Genomic DNA, 27,562 nt, shown 5'->3' on the forward strand with positions numbered 1-27,562 from the left:
TTCCAGGAAGAACCCTGATAATGTGTCCCAATAGGGTTCAATAATGCTGCTCAAAAGAGAGACACTCCGTTGCCATTAAAGAGAGAAATAAACCGCAAGAGCTTCCATTCCTCGATTTAAGCACACTGTGGTGGGAATGCTCTGTCCGTCAAAGGCTGGGGGAAAACACCCTCCGCAAGCAATTGTCGCATATCCCATTCGGGCGACCCCTCGGTCTTCCAGGTCCAGAATATCCAACCGGTCTTCTTTTCATAAGCATCGAGCTGAGCTTCAATAAACTGGCGAAGTTTAGTCTTCTCCTCCGCGGGGAGATCGGCTGTCCTGCCCTGCAACCTGACACCGCAATCACCGATCTTAGAGCTTCCGGGCTTGGTACCATCATAGCGGGCACCGATTCCGCGGCCATTCAGATATTTAGTGCAGTCAGTGAGGGCAGCAGTCCACTCTCCAACGATAGTCCACTTGTCTGTTGGCTGGATATGCTCGGCGCTGAACTGGCAAGCGGCGCGGGTATGCGAACTAATATCCATTGCCAAAAGACCGTCATCGAAAACCTCATAGTGGTGTGCATCCATCATCACGTTCCAGACACCCTTGTCGTCAGTCATGAAGCCATTCCAGCTTTCTGTCGATAGGAAACCATCGCTTAAGACGACCGTGGTGTCGTCGTTATGCTCTCGGACCGCACCCCAGGAATCATAGTAATATTTCTCCAGTCCTCCTTTGCTCAACCCCCCAGGGATGTTGGGCTCATTGATGGCCTCGATGGCAGTCACGACGTCGGCATATTTAGTATACCGCTCAGCCAGAAGTTTGATGGATAGAAGAGCCGGGTCCTGCTTCGAATTTCCTGGCAGCCAGTTGATAGCTCCTCTGTGTCCACTGTTGTCGAATCCATTTTGAGAGCCCGGTGCTAGTCACATCCAACCTTGTCAGCAAACAGGATGCATTTAATCCTATTGCTCTTTCCCCTCTTTTCCAATAAACTTACCGCCATGCAAGTCGATCAAAACCTTGATACCCGCGGCTTGGGCCCAGCCAATCGCATTGTCAAGGGCCTCCAGCTGACCGTCGACGTATGGTTCACCCTCAACGGGAGAGACGGCCCAGTAACCAACTGGGATTCTGACGTGGTTCAGACCGGCCTCAGCAATCTCATCGAAATCGGCCTGGCTGACAAAGGAGTTCCAATGCGCAGACAGTCTGGCCTTGGCCTCTTCCTTGCCCAGAGTCTCACAGAGCGTCCATTCGTCAACAGCAGCCTCCCCCGCCCCGTCGAAAATTGACGGTGTGATCCAGGGCTCCAACACAAGCCAGCCACCGAGGTTGACCCCGCGAAGCTTGTCATTGTCGTAGTCAAAGGTGAGATCGCGAGATGTTAAACCACTAAGCTAGTCGTGAGCAATTACCTAGATGAGGAAGGACAGTATCGTGGTAACTTACACCCGTGGAGGGGCAGCTTTGGCTACAGCTGCTACAAGAGACAGCGCCAGGAGCGCCTTTTTCGAGAATCTAACGAACATGATGGATAGGCTCCGGTGCCTCTTGAAAACTAGGAGGTTGGGCAGAGGACCGATGGTGGACGAGGATATCACGTCGATTGGTATGGAAACCACCTGGTTTAAGTAAACGTTGTTTTAGCCCTCGACAAGTTAGCCGTCCGAATGCAGACTAAAGCAAGAATATGAAACGAGGTAGAGACAGCCCCTAGAAATTGTTTGCAGGAGTGGCCCGAAAGCAGAAGGGTGACAGCAGAGCAACCAAGAATCAGACTGGGTCTAGGTCAGTAAACAAAGGACTTTGTTTTTCTCAAGTGAGCAAGCATAGCGTCGATGGGCCCGGTCGGACGCGCAACAAGGTACAGCAGGGCAGCAGTGGTCGATGATACCTAGCCATCCAGACTGTACCAGAATGTGGAGGGGCTACAGAGAAGAAGGCAACGCAATGAGCGGAGAGAGAAGGGTAGGATTCAATCCTGAATGCAATGTAGATCCAGTGGAAACCCAAGCAAAGGACAGAGCCCCTCAGGTCTTTCTCAATTGCGTGGGCTGTCTTCTCTTCGAATTCGGGGCGGGAAAGCACGTTTCCGTTAGCAATCATCCTGGAAGCAAAGAAGCAGTGAAACTTCAAGTGGAAAGCTGGCTGGATAATCAGATTAGTCGTTGTCTTCATTCATCAATTGCTATTAGGCCCAATTCTTCATCTGGTCTTGGAGTCTGGCTAGGCTTAGGTTCTCGAGGCTTCGGATGATTCCGATATCAACTGCCAAGTATGCGGGGGGTTCAATAGACATCTCAGACTTTGTGCCATATTGGTGGTAGAATTGATTTAGATGATGGATCATTAAGGGAACCTTGCATTGTAACAGTTCAATTAGAGTGATGGAAAAGGAAACAAAGATGTTTTCGGTCGAGGATGAAAGGCGGGAAGAGGAAATGCGGAGGCGATGGATTCGGCCAGCACGTGGCCAGCATTCCTCAGCGAAAGAGTTACGCAGCACAGTATCTTTGCCATTGCCCGTTTGCATCATCTATAGGATAATTGGCATTGTTGCTGCTGAATCTATCTAGATCTAGACATGTAGATCTGTTCTTCGTAATTGTATACGACATGGATCAGTATTCCCTGTCCATATAGCCGATCGGATCTGCACCAGCATTGCTATATCGGGCCCCTTGAATCGACGATCAATGCGACCCATTTGCGAACTTCGCTTAGACATTCTGAAACGGTGAATCAATTCCTCAGGCTCTAGATTGGGGACATCATTCGTGCTCGTGATGGTGATGGCGATGATGGTGGTGTAGAGGTCATGCCGTCGACAGATCCAAGAGCGAGGGAGAATTGACAGGTCGAATATTGTCTTGGCTTCAGTAATATAATTGAAATCGTCTTGGATGTGCAAGATAACAATAATGCTTCTTATTGGCATAAATATACGAGTCTACCTAGGTACCATGGTTGGTGTCAATTAATTCTCATCTCTCCTGGTTCAAGTCTACCTGTATACAAGACCCTCGACCACGAATCAACACCACCCAGCTTCCAGGACACGGCAATACTATTCAAATTAAGGATGCACGAGTGGGTTAGGAATAGCAAACACCATCATTAAACAAATCCTCATCCTTCCATGGTTCATGTCGACCGTTGGAGATCCACAGTACTGTCAGTCAAGACTGAGACCATTCGGCATTTGTGAAACTACTCTAATGTTGAAATGACGGGCGATATCTCCGTATGGCGGCAGAGAAACGAGGAGAAAAAGAAGAAATCAGGACAGTGAATGGATGAGCAGGAAAAACGCTGTTGATCGCCGCGGTAAACCGTTTCAAGTTGATGAAGGGACCGGCAAATTTGATGCTGCAGAAGATGTCGATTTCTTAAGACTTGGGATACCCTCAATTGACCTGTCCATTTTCCGATCAATTTTTCTCGTATTACTTTCCTGTTTCTTCCATTCAATTATCGTTGCTGAATCACTCGAGGGAAAACCGGGTTTCCTGTTATTATTTTTTTCTCTTCGATCAGGCCATGGTGGCAGCCTCCATCGGAATCTCCACCATCACGCGACACAGCGCAGGCAGATTGGATCTCCGATTTCACCCTCAAATCTCGATTCTCAGCCCCAACCAGTCTAACAAGAGTCTAGAAAAAAGGAGACACCCCGGAGGACAGTACTCATTAGGATATAAGGTCCCGACCGTTATACGTCTTTGGATAGTCCCGCTGCTCCTTTTTTTTCTCGCGACCATCAGAATAGAATCACTATCGTCATCGCCGCGATTCTAATTCGTAACTCGTAAACAACTACCTGAAACAAGTTAGCAACCTACCGCGTCTAATGGAGATGACATCCGTAGGCACTATTCTTTTTCACGTGTTGTGATTTGTTGTCTCTCTGTTGCTCCAGTGGATGACATCTGCCATCGCCTAAGAAGCTCCGTCGTTCCGTCTGCCGTCGGCTCCGAAATGCTCGGATGGGCCACTATTGTGGAGTCGCGAACGTCCGTTTGACCATCAAATACGTGTGCGCGATTAGTATTATTTTATGCCGCCCATGTTGAAGCAGGAAATATTCGAAATCCCCCATTATGATTGATTCTTCAACATTGATCACAATCCACTAGCGCTTCGGGTCATTCAAACCGTGCCGCGATGCAATTATACAATCTATATCCCCGAAAGCTCCACGGTACCACGTGTTTCAGCCTGTGGACTGATCAGACCATTGGAGGATCCATGATTGACAGACTGGTCGCCAGGTTTCGGAATCCTGATGCATCGATCTGGCCTGATGGTGTCCGGAATGGTATACCGGGCCAATTCGAGGCCTCGTCGATTATGGTCCCTTTCTGGAACGGTTCCCGCGTGGGAAGAGAAGTGGAGGTGTTCTCTCCTTGAGGGTATTTCCTTGCGAATGCATGTACATATATAAGCACCAAGGGTATCCCGGTTCGATCCTGTTGTCTCCATCTTCCCATCTTCCTCAAGCATCTCTGCTTATCCCACGAGGTCCCTTGAAACAACCCCAGGAGTTCGTGCCTCCAGCTATATCACAAATACTTATATTGAACCTTATCCACAACGACAAGATGGAATATTTGCTTGAAGGCCGGCCCGTCAAGCATGTTGACCGGAAATCCTTATACACCAGACTCGAGGCCCGCATCAACTACCTTCGTGAATTCCTAGACTTCAATTCCTGTACGTTCTCTCGTCCAAAGAGCTGATAGTCATCCAGCTGTATGTGTCGTCAAACTGACCATCCCTGCAGGTGATGTTGAAGCTCTTGCATCAGGCTCCAAGTACATCAAGGCCCTGATTCCCGCCGTGGTCAACATCGTCTATAAAAAGCTCCTGGAAACGGACATCACTGCTCGTGCTTTTCACACCAGGAGTACCGCCGATGAGACGCCGGTGGAGGATTTTTTCACGGAAGAGAGTCCCCAGATCAAGCGTCGAAAAATGTTTCTTCGGTGGTACTTGATCAAGATCTGCTCTGATCCCTCCCAAATGGAGTTCTGGCGGTATCTGAACAAAGTAGGGTACGTTCGCTCCCCCTCCTCCAATACATGTGTAAGACCTTTATCTAATCGTCTTTGTAGTGTGATGCACTGTGGCCAAGAGCGTTTGCACGCCCTCAATATCGAATATATCCACATTGGCGCTCTCCTCGGGTTCATCCAAGACATTTTCACGGAAGCCCTCATGTCCCACCCTCACCTCTCTCTCAGTCGCAAGATAGCTCTGCTGCGAGCTATCAACAAAATCATCTGGATCCAGAACGACCTGTTCGCCAGGTTTCGTGTTAGGGATGGTGAGGAGTTCGCCGACGAGATGTCCCAAATCAATATGGAGGAAGAAAAGGAGGGATACCTAGGCGATAAAAAGATCTTGGGTGAGGGCAGCACAACAGGAAGCTCCAGTGAAGATGATCGCTCCAGCATTAACAGTGGAGCTCCATCTGCCACCTCCGCGTGTCCCTTTGCTGAGTTCACAAACGGCAGTAGTGGTACGGAGACCAAGATATGGGCTGGGAAATGATCCAGGGATGGATGAAACGTCTTTTATCGAAGCGTGATTGAACAAAAAGGAGCATATCAGGCGCATTGTGATATATATCTTGGGGTTATTTTTTCTTCGCTTCATTCCTTGGTAAAGCATAGGGGGTGTTGGGGTTTGTCTATCATCTACCAGTCACCGGTCATCAGTCATTATCCATTGATACCTGCAAACATAGTACTTCACGTCCCGGTTGATACTGGAATATAGATTTGATCTTACTGTCGTCCCTCATATCTTAGATGTCCTTCAAGAGTACTCCGTAATTCTCGGGGCAGACTTACTGCCTACCTAGCGCCAAGACACTCATAGATAGGTAGTTTCACCAGTCCACGATTAGCAACAAGGGGGATGATCAAGTACTATTAGAATAATTAGGCACAGACAGTGTAACTGTAGATCCATCCCATGTCCAGGAGAGAAAAGGGATGAAAATCACGAGTTGTTCAAGTGGATGGAAGAAGCAGCTTCGATGATCAAGGACGCGAGGGGCAGACGACACTAATCCCAGTTGGGACTATAGCTCCCGACAGAAGCAGCTTCAATTCTGCTTCTTTTTCTTTTTCTTTGATTGTTGCAATTATTGTCATTTTATTGCCATTGTGCAGAGAAAAGGACGATAATTGCAACAATCCATCGCCAATTAATGATCAACGTGTCTTCATATCGGTCCAGACTCCAGCACCAGGCCTGGCAGCTACCGAATTCCATTACTCTGGACAACTCGCAGCACATGGCCCTAGTGCACGTACTATTGTTGCTTGTTGACAATATCCATGACCCCCATGAGAGCTTCATCTGCTATGGCTTGCAGATTGACCTGATACACCCTGCACAGTGGCTGCAGTCTGCAAGCCATAGTGGAACTGATAACTAGTAGCCACTGCCGGGAAAGTTATCCACTGCGGGAGCAACGTTGGAACGTCAAACTTGGAAAATGCCGTGACAGTTAGGTTTGACAGATGTCCAAGACGTCATGACTTCCAGCTTTCAGTCCCTCTTGATTCGGCTCTTTTTTTAACAAAGAAACTGAATGTACAGATCGCAGGGGCAGGATGGAGCAGCGTTGTCAATGTTTTTGTTGTAACGACCGTTCGTCGAACCTGGGGCATTTTCCCCTCACTTCGGTAGCTGCACCTACAAGACAAACGTCTTGGAACTAACGATCTCGCCCATCACGCTAACCTTCCACATTGAAACTAATTCGGGAGTCGAGACTCTACATCTGCCGTTATTCTTAATCATCCCCCTCCCCCTTTACAGAGCCGATTGTTCTTATCTCTGCCTCATCTGCAACAACCCAGGTTGAATGCTAGAATCTCCCCCAGCTCCCTAATCGTGGCACGACTTCAAAATGACGGAATTCAGCAACAGTGCAAAGGGTGCCATCCCTCTTATCATTAACAATGAATCGATCATAACAAATTCTAAATTCGAAGTCCGAGCCCCTGCAACTGGCGAAGTGATCAGTCTCTGTGCCAGCGCTTCAGTCGACGATGCCAACCGTGCTGTGGCCGCTGCGAAGGCGGCCTTCCCCGCATGGAGAAATACGACGCCATACGACCGCCGGGATATCTTGCTCAAGGCAGCGGATATCATGCTTTCCCGGAAAGAGGAGTTGATCGGATACCAGATGGAGGAAACAGGAGCTGCGAGACCATTTGTAGAGAAAACATTTATGATGGGTTCTGAATTTCTGAAGGACTTTGCTGGAAGAATTCCTTCGATCGAAGGCAAGGTACCGTCGGTGTCTCAGGAAGGGGAGGGTGCCATGGTATTCAAGGAGCCATATGGAGTGATCTTGGGGATTGTGCCCTGGTAAGACTCGCTGTGGAAGTGGAAATCATCCTGTGAAGCAATGGTAAGTTAATCATCAACTCACAGGAACGCGCCATTCATTCTCGGAACTCGCGCCGTTGCCCTTCCACTAGCAGCAGGCAACACAACCGTTCTTAAAGGCTCTGAATTATCTCCGAGATGTTTCCATGCCCTTGGTGAGATTTATCGGGATGCTGGTCTTCCCGCAGGCTGTCTCAATGTCCTCTACCACCAGCCTTCAGACGCTGCGGCGGTCACCAATGCCCTCATTGCTCATCCGGCTGTCCGAAAAATCAACTTCACAGGTAGTACTCGAGTCGGCTCTATCATCGCTGCTACTGCTGGTAAATACATCAAGCCAGTAATTTTGGAATTGGGCGGCAAGGCATCAGCCATCGTTTTGGATGACGCGAATCTGGAAAAGGCCGCCATGGGCTGCACTATAGGATCCTTTCTGCATGTGAGTACTTGCACTTGTTAGATTGCACTGAGAAGAAACCTGACAGAGTTAGTCTGGTCAAATTTGCATGTCCACCGAGCGCATCGTGGTACAGCGGTCTATTGCAGAGAAATTCCGTCAGATTTTGGTTCAGACAACAGAGAATGTATTTGGCAAGAATGCCCCGGCACCAGTCCTTGTGGCATCCGCTGCCGTTGACAAGAACAGAGAGCTGGTAACCGATGCACTGTCCAAGGGAGCGGACGTGCTGTTTGGGGACGCCAAAGCGACCGAATCTTCCAGTCACAGCCTACGACCCCTGATAGTTGACAATGTCACTAAGGACATGGATATCTATTCCACCGAGTCATTTGGACCCACTGTATCCCTGCTGGTTGTCGACACCGAGGAGGATGCGATTGCTCTAGCCAACGATACGGAATACGGCCTCACAAGTGCCGTCTTCACCAACAACCTGTTTCGGGGGCTGCGAGTTGCCCGGCAGATTGAAAGCGGGTAAGTCTGGCCTCGATCCTTCTGGCCTATGAACTATGGGGCCCTTTTCTGATTAGTGCTGTTATAGGGCGGTCCATATCAACTCGTTGACCATACACGATGAGCCTGTTCTGCCACACGGTGGATGGAAGAGCAGTGGATTCGGTCGGTTCGGAGGAACGTCGGGCTATGATGAATTTTTGCAAACCAAAACGGTGACCTGGGTGGAATAATATCGCAAAGTCTCTTTATCAATTGAAACGACTGAGTTTTGATAGGGCTCGTGTTAGTGGAGCTATAATATGCAGGGTTGGGAAGGGTTTGCATATTAAGGAAGGGTTCACGACAAAAGCAAACTTTGAAGCAAGCGAGGGAGATGGTCAGATGGTCTATAGATTTGGGACCCATGGGAAGCGATCCCTTTGGACATTGGATATGAAACTATACCAATAACGATGATACCTCATTCACTTTTGGCCCCATTTGGATTTTTGAGCCTCTCGTTTTCTGATCTAGGCCCCTTGGCTCGTATGGCTGCTATCCACTCGCGACGATAGATCAAAAAAATACCCAGCGTTAGTGTTGAGGCTTATGCCGGTGGCATCCCAAGTCGTAAAAATTGTGTTGGCGATGTCGGATTATTCCGTGAGCGGTTATTGTACAGCATCCATGGTCGAATCAAAATGACGGGCGCTTTTCCACGGTTGTTCGAGCCTTGGTAGTCTTGTTTAAGCTAAGGCGTTCGGAGAATAAATTATTATTGTGGTCATTATTGTGGAAATTTAACACGGAGGGGCATCCGGATAATTAATATTGCATAATTAAGAAAGGCCAAGCAAAAGTCAGTGTGGGCTGTTAGTAGCAGTTCAATGTTCTTGGAACTTGGAAGCATAGCAAGTATGAGTATGAGTATGCTCGAGGGAAAACTTGAGGGCATGGAATGGTCCAGGATTCCAGATTCTTTCAGCACATCGACGCATTCTTTTTTGGGTGGTGAGGAGCTTCATGCCTTCTTGTTTCATCCCACGATGTTGAGTCTTTGTCTACTCATAGCTATTAGGGCGACAACGCACTCTGTCCAGCTTGGACTGTGCTGCATATCTGAACCGCCAGAAGGGACTGGAATCATAGCTCTTGAGACGCCCATATGAGAATCCTTAATAATGTCAACTCCCCGGAACAAGGCAGTCGATGTACTGTCCCTGCGGCAAGTCTATGCATCGTTAAAGGCGGAATCAAATATCAGCCTCGTCTCGTGTTTCAACGGACTAAAGTCCTTGGCTGCATGATATCCAATCCAATGTACTCCATAACCCGTGTTGCTTCTGTATGCCTTTAATTTCTAAATGGAGTTGTCGCACCGTCGCATTGGTTTAAACGGGAGAAGTGTGATTGCTGTTACTATTTCCATTAAAAGCAACATGGCTTTAGAAAGAATCCCTGAATCCTGTTGCACCGAGTCAGTATGGAGTTGTAGTGACACAGTTTCACAAAAAGAGTCGATCATTGGAGTTTATCCGCAGGCAATGATGATCACTGCTGTGCTCGAACAACGGGGGATGCGATCGTCCAGGAACCAAACTCTCTCAAGCAAGGGCTTAATGCCAATTGTGGGACTATCTCCATAACGGCGTGGAGAGATTCTTGATTTGGATAACTACCCGCTGTCCGAATATCTGCCTGTTTGCATGACTCTTTCGTCGCGTGCTGCCTGGCAGGAAGATTGATATTCAGCTGTCATTTTCCTTTGGCTCCTCCAGGCACACCGCAGACTCACCTCTTAATAGCAGGGGACTAATAATCAAAATAATAAGATGCTAAATTAATTAGTTGCATTGCCGCTCGGATATTATCCGGAGGTCTGTGTCGCGAGAGGGGGTCTGGGAGACTCTGTTTGGAGGTGGATGTTGGGTGAGAAAAGGAAAAGATGGGGAGAAGGGAGGATCTCGTAGTCGTCTTCAACCTCACGCCTTGCCATATTCTGTTCCTCTTTCAACACCACCATCTCAGTGCATCTCAATCGATCTCACTTCTCAAGTCAATCCATCTCACACTCTGTCTTAAAACGCAAACTTAATGGCCGCACTAGTCTTAACACTCACGAGATACTTTGTAAGTTTGACGCCGTTCGCTCTTAGCTCTCGCTGCTAACCTCTAGGGCCGCCGAAGGAGATTGGGATCAATCCTGGATGGCAACTCGAAACTCAGAGTCTCCGCCAATCCCTGCTGTGAAGGAGCCTTGTGTCTGATCGCTAGTCTTCCCCGATCTATTCTTGTACTTCTGCTGGTGGATTTTTGCGATGTTTTGGGGTCAGCTAGCAAGGTAACATCCTTCAATTCCTCCGTCCAGCGTGGCACGGTCGGTCTTGGGCATTCCACATCGCATCATTTACAAAGGGCTAACCGGTGCCACTGCCAGGGCTTAGACTTCTCTAGGTATCCTCTCTGTCGCAAAAAATGTCGAAATTGTTGGTTTGTCTTAGCGGCCATTACCCCCGACCCACCATAATCTGAGCCGCAGAATGGCCTTTGGGCACCGGTGATTTGACAATGCTTCAAGGGGTGTTGGAAATTGCAATCTTAGGAACTCCTCCCATTGCCCAAGGGGGGCTCACTTGTCGAGGCTCTGTTTAGTCGGCTTAGTGTTGTTTTGAACCCTTTTCTTCCCTCTTCCGCCACCCTGACTGCGTTTCTTTCTTTTCTTCTCTTTCCATATCGCTTCTTCCTCGTGTTTATCAGACGTTCCTTTTCGTCAGTCACTCTTTTTTAAAACACTCATTCCCACTCCAGTCGCTCTTTTAACTGGAATACTCGGATCTTCATCCTTACTGTCATTCCCTTTCTTAAAAATCATCAAACAAACAAGATGCGTTTCTTCACCACCACCGTCATCTCGGCCCTCGCCGCCTTTGCTTCGGCCTACACCCAGCCTGACTACTCCAAGTCCCCCGAGGGCAATGCCATTACCAACCCCGGTCTGAACCAGCTGGTTCCTGTTGGCAAGGCCTTCAACATTGAGTGGACTCCTACCACCCAGGGACCCATCTCTTTGGTCCTCCTGCGCGGCCCCAGCAGCAACGTTGTCCCCCTCGAAACTTTGGCTGAGAGCATCGACAACTCTGGCAAGTTCAGCTGGACCCCCAGCACCTCTCTCGAGCCCGACACCACCCACTATGGTCTCTTGCTCGTTGTTGAGGGTACTGGCCAGTACCAGTGGTCTACCCAGTTCGGCATCTCCAACCCCGGCTACTCTGGCTCTTCTTCTGCTGCCCCCGCTACCACCACCGCTGCTGCTACCACCGCTGTCACCTCGGCCGTCACCTCGGCTGCTGCTACTGCTGATGCTTCCTCCACCGACTTGGTCTCCTACGAGGTCACCACCACCATCTGCCCTGAGACTGAGACTAAGGCCAAGGCTACCACCACCGCTACTCCCACTGCTGTCTCCACTCCTTCGTCTGCTCCCATCGTTGGTACCGGCAGCGTTACTGTGCCTATTGTCTCCCCCAGCAAGACCCCCTCTGTGCCCAGCACCCTGCGCAGCTCTTCCGTCCCCAGCGGCAGCCCCTCCAGTGCCTCTCCTTCGGTGCCCGTCTTCACCGGTGCTGCTGACCGCAACGCCATCAGCTTCGGTGCCGTCGCCATCGGTGTCGCTGCTGTTCTCGCTTTCTAAGCTCTGCGCGTGCGCATGGAATGGTGTACAGTGCTTTAGCTCCCCCATCCTAGGGATGGGCTCCTTGTTTATGATTCTTCTGGCTTCAGCTTAGTCTGAAATGTCAACTACTTATTTGATTCCCTTTTTTACAATCTACTTTGCAAGCATATTCCTGGATGCAGGATTAGTTACGAGGTCATGTGAACGAATTTGATCTTATCACCTGGTCTTTTTCATTTTGTAGATGTACATATCTAGTTCTTGCAATTAAAATACCCTTTGTTTTGTTCAACCATCACATAACAATTACTTCATATTTTCTCAGATTGTAGTGTTCAATTTTGAGGCAGTTTGTACCCCGTACACCTAGCCCCATGCAGAGTGACCGTTACTGTGTCACCCGCCGTTTGAAGTACCTGGTCTTTAAGGCCTAAGGCCACAGCCCCCTCCCCCTGTACTCGTGCTCAATGAACAAACGGAATAGGCCATAATTGAAAAACACAATATGAAACAGCTCATGTCATGACTGTCAACGCATGTCTAGTCTAAGCATAAGAAAACATCGAATGCAACACAAAGCAGTGCGATGATCTACAGTGGGAGGCAAAAGTCCCGACCCATTTAGTCATGGTTTATCAGCTTATAGTAGCTTATATGAGATTGTATGTAACCACTTTTCTTTGCTTTCTTTTTCTGTCTACTATTCTATTTTTGATTTTGGTCTCTATAATAATAGATACATATGCTAGGTGGAAAACTCGGGCAAATGAGACATAAAAGAAACAAGCTTGAGGTCGGTGGGATATGATGCCACGATCATTCCGTATGTGGTTAGTCTGGTTTTGTACTTGTTCATTGCGATAGCAACAGTAAAGGGAACTGTACTTCATAGACAGCAGAATGACCACAACGTCATAAAGAGAGAGAAAGGGGAGGGGAATCAAATTAAAATTAGCATCATACAATTCATATCCAAATATATCTTAAACATTATACTACTACAAACTATCACCAGCACTTCCACTGTAGTCTGTACCCATAAAAACCCAATTAATGCAAGTCCCGCCTCACGTGACATTAGATAAACCGCCGATAAGGAATTTTCTCCAAACAAGCCTCAAGAGAAGAGAAAAAAAGAACAGCCAGAATCTCTCCATACTCCCCCCACAGCAACGATCAAGCATCAACATTTCCTTCCATCCGTGCTGCTGGCAGTACCCCTCTCCACATCTACAATTTTTAACTCATCTTGATATTCATCATGGCCCAGGGTCCGCTTAAGAAGGGAAAGCCCGGTGCTAAGCGGTATGTTTTATGTCTTTTTCTTTCTGTCTACCTTTGTGATATAAGAGATAGAGTACCGGCTAACATATTTTTATCTTATAGTCCCGCTGCTCTCGGTCCCAGGAGAGGTCCTCAGACGATTGCCCCCAAGAAGGCTGCCCTGATCAAGCAGACGAAGATGACCAAGGTGCGTCCCGCAACTTCCACTACCACACCCTCTTTTCCCATCCAGAAATACCGGTTACTGATAGATGGCTCTGTGCAGAAACTCACCGCGGGAATGACGGCAAAGACGGAGCGCGCTCTTGCTTCCAAGGCGGGACATTTGGAGTTGCTTGCTGGTGGCAAGAAGGATAAGAAGGCGGCAGACAAGACTGGGAAGAAATGAGCTGAGCAGATGTCCATTTTTGTCGAGTTGTAATTGATTTGTTTTTTTTGGCCCTGGGAGTACGGATGAATGGATGGGTTTTTCAATTTGCGTCCGTCCATTCCGACCCAGTAAAATATATACTATACTAGATACGATTAATGAAAGATACCCTATCTAACATTAGATGTTTAGATTCCACATCGTAAGCTAGACCAAAAATGTATTTCTATGCTGAAATTCAAAAAGTATTGACACGAAATTGATACATATCCATGGCTTGCAAGCAATTCCATGCAAGCCTAAAATGGTCCAATGTACAAAGAATCAGTGCAGATAAATCATTAATCATAAAACGACAAGAAAATTGTATCCATCATGAAGACGCTAAAGGGTATCTCAAAGTTAATTTCCAATCCGCCAATGCCTTTCTTTTTTGCTGTTATTTTATGGTTATTTTTTTTTTCCTTTTCTTTGCCTCGTATTCAAATCCTCGAGACACGGCCAGGGACACCGGCTTGCTCAATCAGTTCTTGGCCCCTTGCCATCCAACCGTGGAATCCATTGTCGGTAGGGTCCGAGGGGTAATCATCCCAAACGGGGTTCTCCGAGTCGGCGTAGGTAGACCAGATGCCCTTGGGAACGTCTGCCGTAGACCAGGAAGGAAGCTTAGCAAGGACGCAGGTGTAGTAGACATAGAGGATGCGGCAAAGCAATTCCACGCGATCCACGTAATGCTGCTGGCTCGGGTCAGGTTTCTGGCCTCCATCTCCAAGGCGTTTCCACCAGGACACCCGCCAGCGGAGGGAAAGAAGGATATGACCCAATTCACCCAAGAAGCGCAGGTGCGTCTCGTGAGTAATCTGCTTCCATTTAATATTGTAGAAGTCCCGTTCCAGTTTACGGAATCCTTCCACCTCCAGCATACGGCAGAAGATGCGAGACAATTGGGCGGCTAGAAGAATTTCGCGTCGATCTTCAGGGTTGTTGATGTCCATGGGTCGCTCTTGGCCCCCAGGCTGTGCAGGGACAAAGCTGTAGCTTGCGCGACTAGGCATGTTGTTCCATTGTGAGAGTAGAGTCTGCAGTTAAGGTTAGTTAAAGGTCAATCAGGAGTTTAATAAAGTAAGCAAGCAAACTTACATAAACATTGTTCATTGGGTCACAGTCTTTGACACAAGTCAACCAGTTCTTGGACTTGTCCTTGGATTCAACGATCCGTCGGTCGATGAACTCGAGGAATGACGAGCGAGAGTTGCCATTGTATTCACTCAGGCCCTTCAAGAACCGATAGGTTTCTCCGAGATCAAGAACATAGAGGGACCCCCAAGCTTGTTTGGCACGGATGTTGAACCGCCCTTGTCGTTCATTGAGCAAAGACAGCAGATCATGGAGATCGAATTGAGACGGAAGCTCAACCCGTACTCGGCCTGTTCCATCTATTGTAGGATGGTTGGCGGCGCGTTGAGCTGGGATGTATTAGTATGTGAGCTAAATATTTGAGGGACTGGGAACCCATACAGATATAATTGCAAGTGCCAAACTCGACAATGTTGGCAAAGCAAGCGCGTGCACAAGGTTGTTCGTGGAGTGTGGGACGACAGGCATCACACGGCGAACTTCCGTCACACTACATCGATTAATTAGCACTTGAATAAATGATATTTGTTTGTTGAAGTCGATGTGATGAGACGTACCTTGCGCTTATTCAAGCGGCATTGAACACAAGTATCCTTGTTCTTCCTTCGCAATCCAGCGTTTGCTCTCCCGACCATGCTCAGAGGACCCTTGCGACGAGCCCCACGAGGCGGAGATACAAAGTCGGCAGAAGCAATGGATCCACCCTGTCCATCTTCTTGGACAATCTGCAATGGTTTCGGTTGGCCATGGTCCAAAGAGATGGTGGAGTTGCGCGGTTTACGCTTCCTAACGGTGGCCACGGACTGAAGAGCAAGAGGCATGGGCCGGTTGTTACCACGCTGAGCAGCATTGGATGAGGCCCTGGACCTTGAAGGGACGGACATGATGAGGGATTCTGACGGGGCCTCGCTAACCACAAAAGCAGCGGTATTTTGAGGCTGGGTCGTCGCAGATGGAGTGTCATCGTGCGACGCTTCCTTCCACCCCACGTGTGAATCGTCCTCGTCCAACTGTCGGTCCGCAAAGGTTGGAACCTCATCGCTTGTCGCGGAATACGCACTGTCATGTGCTCCTGACAAATCCCCAGAAACGGAAGAGCTTTCCGACTTGTAGTGCAAGCCATCATGCCCCTTTCGACCGTCTTGGTGGAAGTGCAGATCATGTGGGATGGTGGGGAACGATGCAGAGTTCAGGCTTGTAGGAAGTTGCGCCTCCAGACTGTCAAGCCAACGCGACTCGAGCGATCGCATGGGGGCGTGGAAGTCGCGCAGGTCACCCTCCTTTGGTCCCATCTGGTGTGCCATCGAAAGAGGGACCGATCCTTGGGTAGAAGGCACAGTGGCCGGGGTATTGGGATTGGTCGGTCCATCATTCCACGGCTCCGAAACGAATGGGAAAGCCTGAGGTACATTCGGAAACATGAACTGATCCGGTTGGACGTCTTGGAATCCTTGGCCATGAGGCACCTCTCCCACATCCTCGACGATCACTGTATTAGATGGTGCGGGTTCCTTGGCGTACGGGTAAAAGGCCTCCATGGGCATGCTGGAAGCCACCGGGTTGAAGAGTTGAAAATGCGGCCATGACTCATCTGGGTGGAAGTTGTCGTCGGTCGAAGGGATCGTTCTAGGGCTGATAGTACCGCTCACCGTGCCGCTGACAGTGCCATCCGGAAGGCTGAACTTTTCGGGGGTGGTGTCTTGGTTGCTAGATACCATCAGCACCAACATTAACAAGATCAAGTAGTAGAAGACAAACAAACCTGCAAAAGTCACTCGACTGCCCCAGCAGAGACGACACATCAGGATGGTCTCTGGCCAGGGAGTCTGGAAAGGCACTTAGATCGACAATGTCCCCATCGCCTTGACTCGAGTCTTGGCTGGTATCCCACTCTTGCGGCTGCTCGTAGCCGGTGTGCTCCCACGACGCGACAGAAAACGCGGCGTCAGTTTGCCAATTATCGAGGATTTTGGGGTCAATGCCCGCAGCGGTGCCAGTACTCCCACCGTCCATACAGGGTTATCTGCGCGAAAATGGTAGGATGAGGGGCGAACGTGGACCTCTTGAGCTGGCAGGGCTTCAAGAGGGTTTGGCTTCGCGGAGGGGACTAGTCCGACTGGATTTGGTGCGATGTGCCTGAACGAGGCAGGAAGGCTGGATGAGGGTTAATTGGGATAATATTGAAGATGGGTTGGCCGTGGTAATATGGAAGACGATGATGGAGATGATGGAAGGGAAAGAGATGAAGAAATGAACTGGTGATGGATGACAGAAATTCATACGTCGTGGCTGACTGTTCCCCACCAAAGATTTTGCGGCGATCGGCCACCGAAGCTTACCTTCGGAGCACTGACTATGCTGCAGCTGAGATAATAAAACTTGCAATCGATTTCTTTATGCTGGTATGCAGACAGAATACAGAATACAGAATACAACATCTACATCATGGACGGGCATTACAAGGTTATGTACAGACAGGCAGCCGAACCATCAGGGGCAACGTGAAGATCAGATGGCACGAGGTGGGCTTAATGAAGATGCACTCGCTAAGGGCGGCTTGACCGGATCAGCGACCGTGCGTGACTGGCATCCTATGATTAGCTGCAAGCCGTTACACAACTGAATCGCCTCATCTGAACGAGAGGGAATATGCAGGATGATGCGATGGGGTTTCGTCCATGGAAATATCAACAGGTTCCACTGGAAACTGAGTTGTGGAATGGGTGTCCCTGATGGAAGCCCTCTAGAAAGAAGGTGGAATTGCGGTACAGGAACCATCTTTTCTGGTTCTACAGTCTACACAGTAATTTTAATTGTGTAAATATTTTCATCTTAGTTGATTATCATATTATTATCATTATTATTATTATTATTTATCATTATATTACTGTTGATAAAGACACATTCGTATCTGATAATTGTTGAGGTCAGCTGGATATCAAGTGTTACAGAGTGTCTATTCACTACTCTATTTGCCTGTAGATCACCCAACTAGTCGTCTTTTGCATGCCACTCCCTCCACTACCAGCACATAGTCTATATCGACATTCGACTTCCATTCAACATGACTAAATCCATCTGCCTCGATAATATCCATCGTAGAGATTTTTTCCGATCACTCTCTCTCCCGGCCATTGAGATTTCTGCTTATTGTGGACTGCGAATTCCCCACGGGCTGCTTTCGCCGACCGTCTCACCGCAGACTCTTTTTGGGTGGCGGCTGTATCATCTTGTTTTGTCATTACCTTACATACACTGTATCTCTCACTTCTTACTGGCCAATACCTTGTATCATGCAGTATCCGTAATACGCTTACATCTCCAATACCCCAGCTTCATCCTCCTCGCCCCCGCAGAACATCTTCGTCCTCACCGTTGACCAGACTTTACTCCCCGGTATGTTGTTCGGTTCGGGATGCGACGAAAAAAAAAACTGCTCTCTGATTCCGGGGCTGAGAGATTACCCAGCTAGGACCTCCCTATAAATAATCGAGTTGCTCCTCGGTCTTTACAAAAATGGCCGTTCTTCTCAGACGTAATATATTCTGGTTGAGTCGCCAAGCGTTGGATCGGTCAATATGCATATCTTGGTAGGTTTTTTTTCTTCTGCCCAGTCGATAGTCCTGAGTGCTAGTCACGGAGTCCGGAGTCCTCCGTTGTACAGTGATATTGTCTACTGTGTACTCTTAAGAATGACTGATGAAGGAATGCTTACCAAAAACTCCATAGGTGGTCAACGATGACGGGCCTCCGTGCAATCGTCTCTCTCCATACATTCGTCCCTTTGTCAACGCGCTCGAAGATGCAGGCCATCTCGTCTCAGTAGCCATCCCAGCCGCCTCGCGATCCTGGATCGGCAAAGCGCATCTCATCGAAGCATCCCTGAAAGCCACCTACGTGCCCCCAAATGCCTTTCTCGACGATGGAACCTGGGACGCCAACTACCACCACCACACCGACTCAACCCCCAATGAAAACCAAAATGACTGGGTAGTCATCACCAACGGCACCCCCGCCAGCTGCACCCAACTCGGCCTCTTCAACCTCTTCGCCGAACGCGGTCCCATCGACCTCGTCATCTCCGGCCCCAACCACGGCCGCAACGCCTCAACCATCTACAACCTCTCCTCCGGCACCGTAGGCGGCGCCCTCGAAGCAGCCACATGCGGGAAGCGCGGCATCGCCGTCTCCTTCGGCAGTAAAGACCCGCAGCCCATCGAGATCATCCGCGCAGCAGCCAGACTCTCCGTCAAGGTCATCCTGCATCTCTACCGGAACTGGGACGAGCGCGTCGAATTGTATAACCTCAACGTGCCCATGCGCGAGGATGTCGAGTCGCGCCCTGTTCGCTACACCCGCGCTCTGCCCTACTACTGGTCCAAGGGTTGTCTGTATACGGAGCTATCCAGTAATGGCGAGAAAATGGTCAATGGAGACGCAGCGCATGCGCAGGTAAACGGCACCTCCAAGGCTGTCAATGGAACCGCCGCAGCGCACTCGGGTCTCAAAGAGCGCAGCTTCGCCTGGTCGGCTGATTTGTCTGATATGAAGAAGAACCTGCAGTCAAGTGAGGAGGGCACTGATGCGCATACCGTGCTGAACGGTAGTACCAGGTATGACTTGTTCTCCCCAGCCCCTTCTATGATATTAATTGCATACTAATGTTGAATCCAGTGTCACTCCATGGCTTGCAAATTTCTCGCATATTCCCGGTCTCGACGGTTCGTTGGAACTTGATGAATAATTTTATGAGATACATAGATACATACCTAGATACCCGCAAAGGTTTTTTTGACTTTTTTTTACGATTACCTATCTACAAATCTCAAGTACGAGTATGGAGTAAATGACGAGTTAAGCTTTCGCTGCAGTATTACTTGCAGTATGTACAAATCGCAATACGCCATAGAACTAAAATAATTCACTACCTGCACAAGGTGAACAATATCAAAACACGGAATCATATCGGTATATCATTAGAGGCCTGTCATATCAGTTGGACAAAAAAACTGTAAGCATTTATAGTGCTCTGGCAATTTCTCCCGCACCCTTCTCCACAGACGATGTCTCCGCACGCATCTTACCCTTGCCAACGCCGCCCTCACCCACACCCATGCGGCGGGCTACATAGCGTTGTGCGACAATGCCAATGGCCAAGCAGATCGAGTCCTCGATCCATTCAGCAACCCACTCGCGGGGGTCGACGCCGCCGCTTTCGATGATCTCCGCAATGGAATCCGGGATCACGACACGAGGCACCTGTGCATCCTCGGCATGGGGGTCTTCGGGAGCAGGCACGGAGGCATCGAGCCATTCGACCCACTTCTGGGGAATGGCCTGGGAGATGGTGTGGAACGCGATGCCGTGGATGGGATCGTGGAGGTAGAGCGCAAAGGAAACCTCTCCTTCTTTGGCGTCAGGAACATCGACCACGCCTTGAGGGGTGGCTTTCTCGGTGGTCGGGCCAGCCTGGAAAAGCTCAGTGGAAGACTCGTTGCTGATAGCCTGGATCGCCAAGAAGATGTCACTGCTCCGCACGGGATTCGATTCGCTCAAAACCTCCGAGGCCTGCTTCGCGGCTTCTTCGACTCCGCCTCTCGATGAGAAATATTCAGCGGCGTAGGACTCGGCACTGGCCCGGGCAAGCTTGGTGGCCGCCACGGTGCCAGGGACGGCGGAAATGCTACGGGGGTTTCCAGGGGTGACTGTCCTCCACCAGGGACCATCATGCCAGCCTGCGCCAGAAGATTGAAACCCACCAATGTCCAGCCCACGCTTGGGTGCCGATTCCTGACCTCGCTGCAGGACAAGGAGGTCGCCTCCTTCCACCTGGGCCATGACACGCGAAAAGACCGAGTAGACCAGGGGGTCGACTGCGGGGTAGCCCGATAGATCATGTGTCACATGGATTTGAAGACGTTCGTGCGATGAGATAGGAGGCGCGAGAGTGTGGATGAGAGAAGTAAACGTCGGAATAGCCATGTCGCGAAGTCCGCCACCTTGACAAATGCAATCATTAGCAAGTCCTACACAGCACAAAATCAGGGAGCTACCCACCAATATCCTTCAAAGTTCCAACATTTCCCTTCACCTGCTGAGCCCATTTCTGAGCTTCCTCGTTGTTCTGGATCTCCTTGACTGCCGCTTCGGCCTGTTTCATAGCAGCACTGGCAGTTGCGAAGAAACCTCCCCACCATCCACCACCACCACCCTGAGCAGCCTCCTCAGCTGCCGCCTTCTCGGAATCCGACTGCTGCACATTATTCCCAGCTTTGTTTCCAGCACGCGAAGACCGACCGCTCTCTGCTGATTTACGGGCGGGTTTCTCTTCACTGGACCGACCGGCCGAGGGTGTCGCATTCGCAGCTGGCTTGGGCGATTTGATAGACGGCCTAGGCTCATTCGTAGAAAGACGCGGAGTGCCGGGACCACTGCTTGGACGCTGAGAAGCTAGATTGTCCAGCTCGGCAAGGATGTCCTGCTCGGACTGCCCCGTGGCGGCATTTGCTGACGTCGACGCCGGTTGTTGTTGCTGTTGTTGCTGCTTGTCGGAGGAATCAATCCCAAGATCATCAAATTGAGCGAGAAGCTCATCGCTGGTGGGTTTTGATGATTTGGGAGGCATGTTGGCTGAACGAGCTCTGAGCGTGCAGGGGTTGAGTGTTTTTTGGCAGTTGGAGAGATGCGATTAGTTGTTTGGGTGCTTGTGCCGTCTGGAGAGTGGAGACCAGATGACCTGTGCCAAGACATTAGCAGAGTATACAGAGGTACGACTGTCACCTGTATCTTGGTCTATTAACAGTCAATTTAGTATTTGATAGATGAGAGGTATCATCTTTAGATTATAAATATATAAATATAAATAATTGTCTTGTGTTGTGTTGCTTGGGATAATCAATTGTATAAAAGGTAGCCAGATATATATTGTTTGAATGCTCTGGCATCATATACTCCGACAGCAGCCATGGTCACTATTATCATTACTTTAAGAAACAAAGGGGAAAAAATCTCCAAAGATTATACCTGTAGATATTCTATCATATCCCCAAACTTTTATATAGCTCAGCAGACATATATAGAAATATAGAAGCCCAATATCAGCATATCCGATATCCCGAGACAACAATTGTATCCCCAAACAAAACAACAGAATGCCTCTAGACCCTTCGGTATAAAATCCATCCAGACACACAATGAACAGAAAGTAATCGCGAAATCTCTCTCCGTAGTCCGTTTGTCCGATAATGGCCGCGGGCTTCGTAGCGGATCCTATCCCGTGCGGGCCCATCCGAGGCGGGGTTCAAGATAACTGGAAGAGTAGATATTCAGGGTTTACTCCACGTCGGATTGTGAAGATATCTTGGAGTGTCAATTGAAAAAAAAGGACTGATCGACTGCTGTCTCCTGTTGAAGTAGGTGTTAGCAGCAGCATATTGAATCTTGACTCCATGCTCACGAATTGACAGACTCCATAACCGTCACTTTGATATCTGAGCAATTGACTCATATTCATCTGGATATACCATCTGAAATCAGCATAATGCGTCTCCCATACGTCCCCGACCCCCCACCCACCAGCACAAACGAGGAAGCAGATATCCTCGCCCGAGTTCAAGCTCGACGTGCCCCAAACGGACTCATCCCTCTTGACCGGGCATTATTGCATTCCTTCCCTGTTGCAAATGGCTGGAACTCATTCATCGGAGCCATCCGCACCCAAACCAGCTTATCAACCATTGTCCGCGAGCTTGCCATCTGCCGCGTGGCCGTGATCAATGGGGCATGGTTTGAATGGGAGCATCACGCACCGCTGCTGCGAGAAGGTGGACTGAGCGAGGAAGCGATGGGAGTTGTCCGTGACTCTGAAGCGGATTTCTCCCAGAAAGTTGCTGAGGGGATTTTGAGTCGGGATCAGGCTGCGGTGTTGAGATATACAGATGCGATGACCAAGACTGTGACTGTGCCGGATGAGGTGTTTGCAGAGGTCAAGGAGATTTTCAGCGAGAAAGAAGTGGTGGAAATCACGGCTACTGTGGCCGCGTATAATTGTGTGAGCCGGTTTCTGGTAGCGTTGGATGTTGGCGAGAAGAACCCTTGATATGAAATTTATATACACTTTTATTCATTTGATTGGCTTCTTCAATTATTTATTCTCAAACGTTCAGCTCTACGACGTATCCGTATTATTGATAGAGGGATAGTTTGCTTCTGGTAGAGAGATCATCCCTCGTGATAAGCTTATCCCAAGCCATCCGGATGTCAGCTTCTAATCCTAATCCTAATCCTGTTTCTAGAATCTACTCTTCGATGCCCCTCATTCTATTTCTGGCTATTGTATCTCACGGATATTTCCATAAGAGACCAAATCCAGAACAGCGAGAAATAATGGAGTCCGCCTTACTGAAAAATCCCGCCACCTTTTTTTATCGCTGTATGTTTCATCTCTGCAGTGAATGAATGGACCTGCATCATTCACCGTGAACTGTTGGAGTCCGATGACTTGTGAGTCATAGATTTCAACGGTAATATAATAGAAAATCAATATCTCAATAACGAAGAGGATGAAGATATTCGACTATTAGAGAGGGAATATTTAGGCTCTAGAGTGGATGATGTCAAGTAGATATTACAATACCAAACGGACCGCAGATCACGACAGCAGAATAAGAGATAAACAGACTGAATTGAATCCATATTATTATATGTAGGTTCTTTATATTATAGGTATTATCTATTATTCTCCGATTATTCTATTATTCTCCTTAATCCCCAACAATAAAAGTCATCACAACAAAGACAATCGTACGGTATCATACAGCCAACTCATTAAATGCCCTCCCATTGGCCGATAATGGTTAGTAACAGCCAATACCATACCATACCGTACGGATATAATTTACGTGACAAACTACAGCGACTCAATCTTTTTCTCTCTATTATTCGATGTTCCTCTACAAACTCCCACAAAACATCGCTCTTCTTCCCCCTCAACAACCTCTCTTTTCTCGTCTCTTTCCAGCTCCTGTTGGAATTCACTGTTGCATGGATCTCTCTTGCTAGCGATTCCCCCTCTTTCCATCTGCTTTCTCCCTTTTTCTCCCTCCTCGTTTCTCCCTCCTTTTCTTACATCTTCTTCCCTCTGTAAGATCTTTTCATACTCCTCGCGCCCACTCTGTCAGCAACCACCCTCTACACCAACTTCTTCATCAATCTTCCCTTTTCTCTTTTCTTCATTCTTCTTCCTCTCATCTGAATCATCTCACTTTCTCTCATCTCTGGAGCGTGGTGGTCGACTTCTTTCTGCGTACCCGCTCTTCTTTCTACTACGATTCTATTTCAAGAACACAACTATCCCTGGCAGCCGTTCGCGCCTATTTACAGCTCTTTTGCTGTGGCCAAAACAATTCTCTAACTCTGCCATCTCGAAGACTGAATATCTTCAAAAACGGCATCGGTTTTATCATATCCAATCTGGTCAGCAGACTGGTTCTGTTTTCCTCACCGTCAAGGTACGTTACATGCCGCGTGTTTGAGTAGTTCCAGCTGTCGACTTGCAACCCTCTGCACTCTCTCTCCAACCTTTTCTCATCTTTTTTCTCTACCTCTGTACATTGGAATGCCATCTTTATGAATCTCTCTTTATTTGTGATCCTTTTCCATGCCCTGTTGTTGCGCGTTCGCTTCCTACCTGTCTTCTGCCTCTTGTCCAGGATTGCGCTTCCATTACTACTGGCGTCTTGGCACTGCAAGCGAACTTTTTTCACCTACTCCGAACTGACACTCTATCTAGATCTTGTTTCTTGACGGGAACCACAATTCCCCGTTGACTGGAACTCTTCGGGTGATTTTTCCTTTTTCTTTAATTTTCCTTCTTCTTTTCTCCGTCTCTTTTTTTCCTTCATCATGGCTCCTGTTGCCCACCACGACATCGACGTGGAAAGCCACACTTCGGGCCAGGACTCTCCCCTGCGCCGACAATTCTCCGAACCTATGCACCCTCATTCTACCTCTACCCAGGACTCTCCTGCCCCTGTCATGCACAAAGTCAAGTGTGACTGGTGTGGCAAATATTTTGAAACCCCTGAAGATGATGCTGAGTCTCAGAGCGAGGCCCTCAAAGAACACATTGCTTCTGTGCATCCCCACATCGCTAAGTTTGCCATGTATGATGGCGCGGCCGATGATGAGGCAGAAGATAGCCATTTGAACGACAGTGACGAGAATGATGAATATGAAGATGGCGATGAAGTTGACGCTGAGGCTGCTGAATATAATGAAGCCATTGAAGAGGCTATTGCTGCCGAAGAAGCCGAAGCCATTGAAGCCGAAGAAGAAGGCCTCGTTGACGGTGTCGATGCTGATGCCGCGTCTGAAGCCGGCGAAAAAGATCACGACGATGTCGATGCAGAGCAGCCTGAAGCCGAAGGTGACGGTGACGGTGAAGGCGAAGGCGAAGGCCATGAGGCCGAATCTGATCTTGCTCTATCCAACCAGCTCCATGAATTCTCTCGTGAGGAAGATTCGGTATCCGTGGAGAAGCGTCTTCACAACCTGTGGAATATCCACGATCCATGCCAGTTTTCCAAGGAATATAACGAAACCACCGTCCATCTAGATCAGTCTTGGGAAAATGTCTTCCGTGACCCCAAACGCACCAAAAAACGTGGTGCATCCGAGATTCTTGGACGACCTGCTCCGTACAAAAAGTCCAAGGTCAACAAGGGTGAATACCTTGAAATTACGCCTCTCGAAGACCTTTTAGTCCAGCTTCGCGACCCTGAGACGCGCTCTGTTGATGAACTCTACGCGATCACCGAAAATGTTGCCCATGCGCTCAAGGCGTGGCAGGATGAGCACTTGGCGATCGACAAGCTTCACAAACTTGCGACTCGACACAATGCTAAGCCGACTACTGACCCAAGGAAGCTTGATCGGCCTGAAGTCTATCAAGATAAGAAAGAGGCAATGCTTTATGGATACAAGCACGACCCAAGAGAGGACAAGGTCCGCAACCAAAACCCGTTCACCCAGGGTGGTTTCAAGCCGACTCCCGCCCAGGCTAGAAAGATGCTTGCCAAAGCTGGCCCCAACAATCTCAACCCCGACGGGTGGCCCGCGATCAAGAAAAATGGTGTTGATCATGTACCCATGTTCCAGAACCCTCCGCGGGAGGAATTTGTTGGCAAGGCGACTCGCAAGCGCAAGGCTGCTGAGATGGAAGCCAGCCGGCCTACCGAAGCTGACGATGCTGCTCTTGAAGAGACTCCCGCTACTCCCGAGGCCGAAGAACCCATGCCGAAACGCCGAACTCGTGGTCGTCGCGTCACAACGGAGGCGGACCAGACAGAGCCTGCCTCCGCAGCTCCTGCTTCTACTCGAGGCTCTGGAAGAGGCCGCGGACGGGGCCGTGGTCGGGGAGGTAGCCGTTTGCCTTCACGCGCCGCCTCAGAGACTCCTCAGCCTGCTACTCCAGCTCCTGCTGTGCCAGCCCGCTCCACTGGCCGCGGAGCGTCCTCCGCCAAATCGACGACCAACCATGTACCGTTGCAGGCAGGCCCGGCCCTCGCGCCAGCCAATGCAGCTCAATCGATGCCCATCATCGAACCGGCGCCCAGCAGTGGCCCAGCACTTGCTCCTCCCAGCACGCAGGTGGGAACTACCTTGTCCAACGAGACGATCGACCCAGTCGAACTGGCCCGGCGCGAAAAGATTGCCAACTCCAAAAACCCTAAACGCACAGAGGCCATGCTCAACCACTGGGCCCGTTTCAATCGGGAGGGCAGGATTCGCAACCCCAAGCGAACTAAAGTCCAAATTGAAGCTGCTCGAGTGGCAGACGCCGCCAAGAAGGCGACCGAGCCTCCCAAGACTGTTGGACGAAAGAAATCCAGTCCGGTCTTTGGAGGCCCAAGAGACGCAGGTATCGCACCAGCGCCAGCGCCTGCACCTGCACCAACACCAACTGCACCACCGGCACATTCATACCCATCTCTACCACCTCCTTCATCGGCTTCTCTGCCACCCCCCGGCCCTCCCGGTCCTCACCATCCCCAGCTGGCCCCGATCCCGCCACCTCCCTCCCGGGGGTCGATTGCGCCTTATGCGCCCATTGACCCCCGGGCTGTGGCGCCATTTCCATCGGTTCCGGGCCCTTATGGACCTCTTCAGCAGCCGCCGCCCCAGATCCCCTACCAAACACCATACCCCGAGCATTTCATGCCTTTTGGGGCGACGGCTGCTCCAGGATTGCCTCCACCAGGCCACACGCGGCCTGCATGAGTAGGCTGAAACTTCTTCCATTCTGCTCTTTCTTCTTTTTTTATTCTTTTTGGCCCAGTGCCTTCCAGTCATTCAATAGCAACAACTACGACCAACTGGAAGGCATTGGATCAAATAATTTCAGTGCGATAGATTGTTTCTACATTGTATCTTATTTTCTGTTTTGCTTTTGGATGTTTGCATCGGTTTTCCATTAGCGTGTACATGTGTTAGCGATTGGAGCAGGTTTTGCTTTTGTGTATCCCTTGGGGGACTTGGATTTTGTGTCATGACTTGGTTTGGTCAAGCGAAGCATGGTTCTTGTACATTTTCGGAGGATACAGTTAATACTTTGGGTTTGTTACAGTTGTATCATGGTGGAATACCTGGCGTTATAGCAGGAAGTTTTTTGTTGTTTGTACATCTGGGAATCTGTATCATGGTGGAATATTTGATGGCTGGTGCCACAGTGACTTTAGATTGCTAGAACAATCGTGATTGTAAATACTCGCATCAATCATCTCATCCATCATTTAATTTA

The 27,562-nt window shown here is 49.3% G+C and overlaps 12 protein-coding genes across 12 annotated transcripts; 8 read left to right on the forward strand and 4 right to left on the reverse strand.

The window, feature by feature from the left end:
* Positions 1-116: 116 nt before the first annotated feature.
* Positions 117-1,523, reverse strand: exg1 (glucan 1,3-beta-glucosidase; the record flags this gene model as incomplete). Its single annotated transcript, XM_040827649.1, has 3 exons — positions 117-913; positions 992-1,386; positions 1,444-1,523. The coding sequence occupies 3 exons, from the start codon at positions 1,521-1,523 to the stop codon at positions 117-119; spliced, it is 1,272 nt and encodes a 423-aa protein (XP_040693157.1).
* A 3,072-nt stretch (positions 1,524-4,595) lies between these two features.
* On the forward strand, positions 4,596-5,547 carry ASPWEDRAFT_169325 (protoglobin family protein; the record flags this gene model as incomplete). Its single annotated transcript, XM_040830435.1, has 3 exons — positions 4,596-4,707; positions 4,778-5,048; positions 5,109-5,547. 3 exons carry the CDS (start codon positions 4,596-4,598, stop codon positions 5,545-5,547), a joined length of 822 nt encoding a protein of 273 aa, XP_040693158.1.
* Positions 5,548-6,919: 1,372 nt separating this feature from the next.
* On the forward strand, positions 6,920-8,550 carry ASPWEDRAFT_105748 (aldehyde dehydrogenase; the record flags this gene model as incomplete). Its single annotated transcript, XM_040827754.1, has 4 exons — positions 6,920-7,383; positions 7,450-7,843; positions 7,896-8,338; positions 8,406-8,550. The coding sequence occupies 4 exons, from the start codon at positions 6,920-6,922 to the stop codon at positions 8,548-8,550; spliced, it is 1,446 nt and encodes a 481-aa protein (XP_040693159.1).
* A 2,633-nt stretch (positions 8,551-11,183) lies between these two features.
* On the forward strand, positions 11,184-11,990 carry ASPWEDRAFT_169327 (GPI anchored serine-threonine rich protein; the record flags this gene model as incomplete). The annotated part of the gene is made up of 1 exon (XM_040830436.1): positions 11,184-11,990. The coding sequence occupies one exon, from the start codon at positions 11,184-11,186 to the stop codon at positions 11,988-11,990; it is 807 nt and encodes a 268-aa protein (XP_040693160.1).
* A 1,059-nt stretch (positions 11,991-13,049) lies between these two features.
* On the forward strand, positions 13,050-13,814 carry ASPWEDRAFT_376027 (DUF2462 domain-containing protein). Its single transcript, XM_040834724.1, has one exon. The coding sequence runs from the start codon at positions 13,234-13,236 to the stop codon at positions 13,642-13,644; it is 411 nt and encodes a 136-aa protein (XP_040693161.1). The 5' UTR covers positions 13,050-13,233; the 3' UTR covers positions 13,645-13,814.
* Positions 13,815-14,108: 294 nt separating this feature from the next.
* ASPWEDRAFT_169329 (uncharacterized protein) lies at positions 14,109-16,776 on the reverse strand (the record flags this gene model as incomplete). The annotated part of the gene is made up of 5 exons (XM_040830437.1): positions 14,109-14,705; positions 14,767-15,092; positions 15,145-15,253; positions 15,321-16,470; positions 16,526-16,776. 5 exons carry the CDS (start codon positions 16,774-16,776, stop codon positions 14,109-14,111), a joined length of 2,433 nt encoding a protein of 810 aa, XP_040693162.1.
* A 1,152-nt stretch (positions 16,777-17,928) lies between these two features.
* ASPWEDRAFT_37278 (5'/3'-nucleotidase SurE) lies at positions 17,929-19,548 on the forward strand. The gene is made up of 3 exons (XM_040834641.1): positions 17,929-18,353; positions 18,493-19,376; positions 19,438-19,548. The coding sequence occupies exons 1-3, from the start codon at positions 18,342-18,344 to the stop codon at positions 19,505-19,507; spliced, it is 966 nt and encodes a 321-aa protein (XP_040693163.1). The 5' UTR covers positions 17,929-18,341; the 3' UTR covers positions 19,508-19,548.
* A 234-nt stretch (positions 19,549-19,782) lies between these two features.
* On the reverse strand, positions 19,783-21,388 carry ASPWEDRAFT_49469 (DUF5427 domain-containing protein MTC1; the record flags this gene model as incomplete). Its single annotated transcript, XM_040837285.1, has 2 exons — positions 19,783-20,762; positions 20,821-21,388. 2 exons carry the CDS (start codon positions 21,386-21,388, stop codon positions 19,783-19,785), a joined length of 1,548 nt encoding a protein of 515 aa, XP_040693164.1.
* A 205-nt stretch (positions 21,389-21,593) lies between these two features.
* ASPWEDRAFT_376508 (uncharacterized protein) lies at positions 21,594-22,177 on the reverse strand. The gene is made up of 2 exons (XM_040834733.1): positions 21,787-22,177; positions 21,594-21,734 (listed from the first exon to the last, which is right to left on the reverse strand). The coding sequence occupies exons 1-2, from the start codon at positions 22,049-22,051 to the stop codon at positions 21,658-21,660; spliced, it is 342 nt and encodes a 113-aa protein (XP_040693165.1). The 5' UTR covers positions 22,052-22,177; the 3' UTR covers positions 21,594-21,657.
* ASPWEDRAFT_37280 (carboxymuconolactone decarboxylase family protein) lies at positions 22,078-22,919 on the forward strand. The gene is made up of 2 exons (XM_040834642.1): positions 22,078-22,167; positions 22,230-22,919. The coding sequence occupies exon 2, from the start codon at positions 22,304-22,306 to the stop codon at positions 22,859-22,861; it is 558 nt and encodes a 185-aa protein (XP_040693166.1). The 5' UTR covers positions 22,078-22,167; positions 22,230-22,303; the 3' UTR covers positions 22,862-22,919.
* Positions 22,920-22,940: 21 nt separating this feature from the next.
* ASPWEDRAFT_376492 (uncharacterized protein) lies at positions 22,941-23,260 on the forward strand. The gene has a single exon (XM_040834731.1). The coding sequence runs from the start codon at positions 23,020-23,022 to the stop codon at positions 23,218-23,220; it is 201 nt and encodes a 66-aa protein (XP_040693167.1). The 5' UTR covers positions 22,941-23,019; the 3' UTR covers positions 23,221-23,260.
* Positions 23,261-24,666: 1,406 nt separating this feature from the next.
* On the forward strand, positions 24,667-27,042 carry ASPWEDRAFT_103267 (uncharacterized protein; the record flags this gene model as incomplete). Its single annotated transcript, XM_040827549.1, has 2 exons — positions 24,667-25,011; positions 25,177-27,042. The coding sequence occupies 2 exons, from the start codon at positions 24,667-24,669 to the stop codon at positions 27,040-27,042; spliced, it is 2,211 nt and encodes a 736-aa protein (XP_040693168.1).
* Between the last annotated feature and the right edge of the window lie 520 nt (positions 27,043-27,562).

Source organism: Aspergillus wentii (genome assembly GCF_001890725.1).
Source record: "Aspergillus wentii DTO 134E9 unplaced genomic scaffold ASPWEscaffold_2, whole genome shotgun sequence".
NCBI classification, from domain to species: Eukaryota; Fungi; Ascomycota; class Eurotiomycetes; order Eurotiales; family Aspergillaceae; genus Aspergillus; species Aspergillus wentii.

Coding starts and splice junctions, on each gene's coding strand:
- ASPWEDRAFT_376508 (XM_040834733.1), bottom strand. CDS start 22,051: ATGGGCCCGCACGGGATAGGATCCGCTACGAAGCCCGCGGCCATTATC. Junction 21,735..21,786: donor ATATGATAGAATATCTACAG/GTATAATCTTTG, acceptor TAATGATAATAG/TGACCATGGCTGCTGTCGGA.
- ASPWEDRAFT_376492 (XM_040834731.1), top strand. CDS start 23,020: ATGTCAGCTTCTAATCCTAATCCTAATCCTGTTTCTAGAATCTACTCT.
- ASPWEDRAFT_37280 (XM_040834642.1), top strand. CDS start 22,304: ATGCGTCTCCCATACGTCCCCGACCCCCCACCCACCAGCACAAACGAG.
- ASPWEDRAFT_37278 (XM_040834641.1), top strand. Junction 19,377..19,437: donor GTGCTGAACGGTAGTACCAG/GTATGACTTGTT, acceptor TGTTGAATCCAG/TGTCACTCCATGGCTTGCAA.
- ASPWEDRAFT_376027 (XM_040834724.1), top strand. CDS start 13,234: ATGGCCCAGGGTCCGCTTAAGAAGGGAAAGCCCGGTGCTAAGCGGTAT.